General features: G+C 40.1%; 1 protein-coding gene across 1 annotated transcript in view; it reads left to right on the top strand.

The window, feature by feature from the left end:
* The first annotated feature begins 850 nt into the window (after positions 1 to 850).
* The window catches only part of ankrd13b (ankyrin repeat domain 13B), a 41,431-nt gene continuing 36,235 nt past the window's right edge, over positions 851 to 6,046 (top strand). The window contains exon 1 of the mRNA XM_062386833.1: positions 851 to 1,217. Coding sequence (XP_062242817.1) covers positions 1,110 to 1,217 — 108 coding nt within the window. The 5' untranslated portion in view covers positions 851 to 1,109. The remainder of the gene's footprint in view (positions 1,218 to 6,046) is intronic.

Raw genomic sequence — 6,046 nt, 5'->3', positions numbered from 1 at the left:
CACGATTGGAATGGGAGGGTGAGGTGAAGGTTGTTCATCTGCGTCATGCAACTTCACCACTAAATTCGACATACTGAACCTTTAAGTTACCCTTGTCATTAGACCGACATACAAACATATATACATAATATCAAATCAGAATATGTATATGTTAAATACATATTTTTTTAATTAAGGGGCATATGATACTTAGTTTTTTCAGTTTGATGAGAAGGGCTACTAAAATGTATCAAAGACATAAATATATGTATAAATGCATATAAACATACACATTTATATATAATATGTATATATAATAACTATTATTATTATTATTTCTGTTTTTAATATTATTGTTTCCATGTTGTAATTGTTTGTCATTTTGGACTATGCAGCATTCAAAGTTGTCAATTTCAGATTTAAAATTAAATGTTTTTATGAATAGCATATAACACAAACAAAGTGAATACAACTACAACAGCCTATAGCACAACGAGATTTAAACCTGAATATTCATTGATTTCATATTAAATTGCCATATGGTCAGTTTTAACCTCCACTATATAGCCTGTCACCACTAGGATATTCCTGCAGGGAGGAGGTATACCATTCAGTTTATTTTTTATTTATATATATTTGTTGGATGATTATCCTGCGGCACAAACACTCCTCCGTGAGGCAGCAGATTGGCTGCCTGTACGTTTCAGTGCAGCTTGTAAGCGCATCTTTCTCAGTCACCGCCGGATGGGAGGAGAGGAGAAGGGTAGATGCGTTAGAGTAGGCAGAGGGAGAGGAGGAGAGAGAGAGAGAGAGCGAGAGAGAGAGAGAGAGAGAGAGAGAGAGAGAGAGAGAGAGGTGGAGGAGCGGCTGGTTATCAGACGTAAAGGTGTAGCCAACGAGGAGCTTCTTCCTCTAAATGATTTTCACTTTCACTGGCCGCTTATTCTGAGCAGAGAGCGAGTCGGGGAGTGTGCCACTGCTCCTGACGCGTAAGGGCTGCCCCTGTACGCCTCCAGACACCACCGCCGCCGATAAAGGATGACAGGCTTGATTGTGTAGCGCAAATTAACATCAAAGTGTCATTACAATCCACAGTGAAGGAAGAGGAGGAGGAACGCTATGATCCGAAGATGATCTCTGCCAAGAAAACTCCGGAGAAGAGTCGTTATCCTATCCACTATTTGGTGTGGCACAACAAGCACCGACAGCTGGAGAAGGAGCTGGCCACGAACGAGCAGGTGAGACAGAGACGAGCGATCAGACACACATCACATCTCCTTAGTGATGCGGCCCTGGCTTTATTATAAGGGATTATATGGGCGTATTTGTCCGTGGATTTCAGAGGTGGTTGTAGTGAGAATGTCATCCATGGACCACCTCACTGAGGAGTCAGCTCAGTGAACTGGAATAGCGCAGTTAATTGTTATCGGTAGGGTGGAGGGAGACACTTAACACCATGTCATGGTATTTTAATCCATGACAGACTTTGCATGTCAATGATTTGCTTTATTTGATCCATTGGTCAAAATATCTACCCTGCCAGTAATTTGAGATATTGCATGGGAAGTTGTGTCAGGAGTTTATTCCTGGAAAAAAATCCAAGTGTAATTGACTGTAAATGCTGAGTCTGTTTGTGTTGCAGTGAATTTGCCCTTTGTGTTTGTCAGCTCTGTCAGTGGTGCTTTATGCCTTTGTAGCATTATTGCGTGATCTACTCAGAAACTGTAAGGCTCTCTATCGTCCCACCAGCACGTTAACCATTTGTGAGTGGGTGAGACAATGCGCATACCAAGAATAATGGCATCAGTCACAGTGAATACAGTAAGTGAATCACTGAGGTATTGTTTAAGCTTTTACCAGAGGAGTTGTTTGTCATAATCAAAAGCAGAAACTAATTATTTCCATCTATACTGGTAATATTACAGTACCTCAGTTAAGGTTGAAAGACTTGATGATATGATAAGAATGATTCTTTCTTGTGTGTGGAAGAAAGAAAGTGACTAAGCAAGAGCAGGTATGCGTGTAAACTCACTCTTTTTGTTTTCTGCAAATCTCCTCAGGCGCTTTATCATTACATAAGAGATGCTCTGCGGGTTTGCAACCAAACATATTTTCCGGCGCATGCATCATGCATCGGTTTCAAGACATTGCACATGTACACTTTCCCACACCTGCTTGCACATGCACATTCTTACCTTCCTGTGGTTATAAAATCATAACTCAGGAAGGCCTCTCTTCACACCAAAATGGTCAGCAAGTGCCCCAGCCATCAATTGGCTTACCACAATTCCAAGTGAGGTAATGTGATAATGACATTTAACACTTAACCCTTGACCATAATTACAGCTACATTATAAATAGCTAAACTGATCTCACCTAGAGGCTTCGAGAACCAAATCAGACCTGATATTACAATCATTACAGGTAAACAACAATTTATTAGAAACGGACACTGGAAATGTGTACAATGTGCAAAACCGTATAACTTTGCCAGTGGTGAATATTAATCTTCAGCCCATTTTCATTCATTACTAAGATAAGACAACCTCTGTGAGTTGTGGAAATGTAGATTCCTTGTAAATATCCATCTTCAGCCTGTAGCTTCATGTGTGAACAGTGTCAAAAGTCAGTCAACAGTCAGTCAACTTCTATGTGCAGTTTGAAATGTCTTGAAAACTATTGGATATATTACCATGAACAAAACAGACAACCAATGTCTCTAGAGGGTGAATAACTTCAGTGGTACCCTGATATTTTATCCACTACCACTACTATCCATCCATCCATCCATCCATCCATCCATCCATACAGCTTGTCCTTTTGAGGGTTGCAGAAGGAGAAGAAGCCAATCCCAGCTGACATTGGGCATGAGGCTGGGTACATACTGGAGTGGTCGGCAGTATAACGCTGGACTGATGTGAAAAAACATTCACACTCACACTTATTTACGATTTACAGTTTCCAGTCAACCCCAATCTGCATGTTTTTGGCATGATATACCCATGTAAACACAGGGAAGAACATGCAAGTCCACACACAAGACCCTGGACAAACTGTGGAGATGTCTCTCTGTGAGGCAACAGTGCAACACTGTGCTGCTCGAAACACACAGGTCAAGACAAAATCCAATACTGGACCAACACTTAAGCTAATGACAGGATGTCTTTAACCCTCTTCATTGGTGATGCAGTGTTGACATCTTCCATGTTTCATTTTGTCAGCTCAGTCCCACGTCCATGTTTTTCTGCTCCATTTTCGACTCCACGGAGAGACAACAAAAGACGAAACCTGGATTGATCTGTCCAAAAATCCTAGAGTCTCCCTACCCTGTCTAGTGCCCCTGAGCAAGGCACCTTACTCCCCCAAAATCTGCTCCCCGAGCGCCGTACATGGTCGCTCACTGCTCTGTTTGTCCTGCACACAGATGGGTTAAATGCAGAGGTTAAATCTACCTACCATTGCAGTGTGTTGTGCATGTCTGTGCATGTGTTTGGTATAAATAAACATATCTTAATCTTATCCTAATCTTAATCTTAGATGCATGAGGCATAACAATGGGTGTGGCCTATTACTTTATCAGGGAGCTGAGTTCCAAGATGGCACCCATTTATGATGGTAGCTCATAGCATATGCAACCCACATGAAGGCCAGGGCATTTGTATTTTACTGTTTCACGTCCTGACACTACCAACTTCTGAAAGAATGAACTGCCATGCATGGTGAAATAAACACAACTGTTCCATTCTGAAGTTTGTCAGAGAAGGATCCAGCTGTAGCCTTGTAGATCATACAAACACCTTCGAGCCACAACAATTCTCTTTCGTAGCAGCGAGGGAAGGTCGAAACCAAACCTAACCCTAACCAAACCATCAAGAAAGTTAAACTTTCTTGATGTTTGCTCCACTTGGTTTCTTACTTTAACAAAGACTTACATAATAGTAGTATCTATTTTGTTTCATAGCTCTTTGTACTGTCATGTGTTTTTGTATTTGATAAACATTTCAGTTTTTCTGCAACATGAAAACCACGGTAGTTTCAGGTTAGTTACAGTTTGCATATATAAAGTTCACCATTTCCATCCATCCTGCTTATCTTTGAGGGGAGCTTGAGCCAATCCCACTTGACAGTGAGTGAAAGTTATGGTACACCCCGGTCACCAGTGTATCGCAGGGGGGACATATACAGACAAACAGCCATCCATTGTCACAGTCACACCTAAGGACAATTTAGACTCTCCAATTAACCAACTCCAATCTGCATGTCTTTGGACCGTGGGAGAAAGCTCCACACAGAAAGATCATGGCTGAACCAGGATTTGAGCCAGGAAGCTTAACCTTCATGCTGCAGGGCAACTCTACTGCCAATGCAATTCTTGTAACTATGATATTATAATCAAAGCAAGCTCACACAATGTTCATCAAATATATATATAAATGTACCCTTATATAATTCCAATTTTTTTACAAGCTGATGATATCCCTCTTAACCTAGTTAATTAAGGTGCTGTAGTTTGCAAGTAATATTTGATAGTAATTTGTAGGCTGCAACTGAAGTGTTAACAAATATGAATTATTGACATGGACATGTTCTACCTAAACATTTACATCAAGTGCTCTAAACTGAAACTTTTGGCTGTTTGTTTCACACATATAGGCTCAATAAATTCTCCTCTCAACCCTCATCATTCATTTTTTAGAAACCCTTGTATCTATAAAAATGGGGCTCAAAAAGGCACAAAATAAGAAGTTTTTCTGAATTTTAAAACAACAGCAATCCCCTTGCTGTTTTCATTCCATATCAGAATCGCTTCTAGACCTAGTCCTCCTAGACCATATCAGCTTGCTAGGTTTATTGGCAGATCAGAGAAAGTTGTGAGGAGACAGGCAGAAAAAGTACAACACAAAATAAAACCTAACCTTCTGCCTTTTCTTGTTCACCTCTCATTGTTGATGAACTTGTCAATTGTCATTATTTTTTGTTATTCTGTCTTGATTATTGTTTGAATGCATATGTCTAAAGTTGTGTGTGGGTGCTTTGTGCTTTTGCATGTCTTGTGTTTTGGTTTTGCTGCCTAGTCAAATTGTACACCCTACTTAGCTACTAATGCAATTAGCATCACATCAGCAGATCCCAGAAGTCATTTGACATCAGTTTATAAACGAAGGCACGTATGTGCAGCTCTGCTTAAACTAGGACAGGACAAATATAAGCTGCTCTAACCTTGAGCTTCTGTCAGTCATGAAAATCCCGTATATACACACATTTGTTCTAGATAAGGTGGAACTCCCATGACTGGTAGGTAAAAACACATTTTTACTGCAGTGGTTTGTCACAATTGTAGCAGAAAAGAGATAGAAGTTGAAAGTAACAGGAAAAATGAAAAACATAAGCTGTAATTTAAATGTAAATCATTCTAGAGCTGCTTAAGGGCCCACCCTTGTAAACCAAGACAGCACAACTACCTCACCAAGTCTGTCCAAGCCCTAGTTGGCCTACCTGATCTGATTCATTGACCTAGACTTAGATTTGGATGTTGAATAGTAGAATATTTCTGACATGAAAACAAAGGCCAGCCACCTGCACTTCTCAATATCAAACTTTGACATTATCCAGATAGGCCAACCAAATGAGAGACATGGTGGAGTGTGTTCATGATTTTAATAATGCAAATGTCAGCTCCATTGTAAATATGTATACGATGGTGGAAATCTTGTGTTTACTTTCATATTCCCGTTACTACCGTGTTACATATGCTGGGCAAAGGTTTGTTGTAATAGTCTAAAAGTTACTTGGTTGGGACACTCAACATTACCCTACTATTTTCTTTTCACAGCACAAACAGATGGATTCAGTTGCCAGCAGTTAAAGGCAGTAAACTCTCCTGAAGGAGTGAAGCCAAAATAAGGAGGCAGGTCTGGTGGATTAAATCCACTTCATGAAAAACCTTTATTGTCCTGTACTTTTTATCTTAACAATTTTTATTTGATATCTTGAAGAGAGATCCTAGCCTCATTTGGAACATATGTACAGGCACAAGTCAGAAAAAGCATAAGTCTTCAGTGTAGTT

This window comes from Platichthys flesus, chromosome 4, assembly GCF_949316205.1.
Source record: "Platichthys flesus chromosome 4, fPlaFle2.1, whole genome shotgun sequence".
In the NCBI taxonomy this organism is placed as follows: domain Eukaryota; kingdom Metazoa; phylum Chordata; class Actinopteri; order Pleuronectiformes; family Pleuronectidae; genus Platichthys; species Platichthys flesus.
This window is presented reverse-complemented; position numbering and strand designations above follow the sequence as displayed.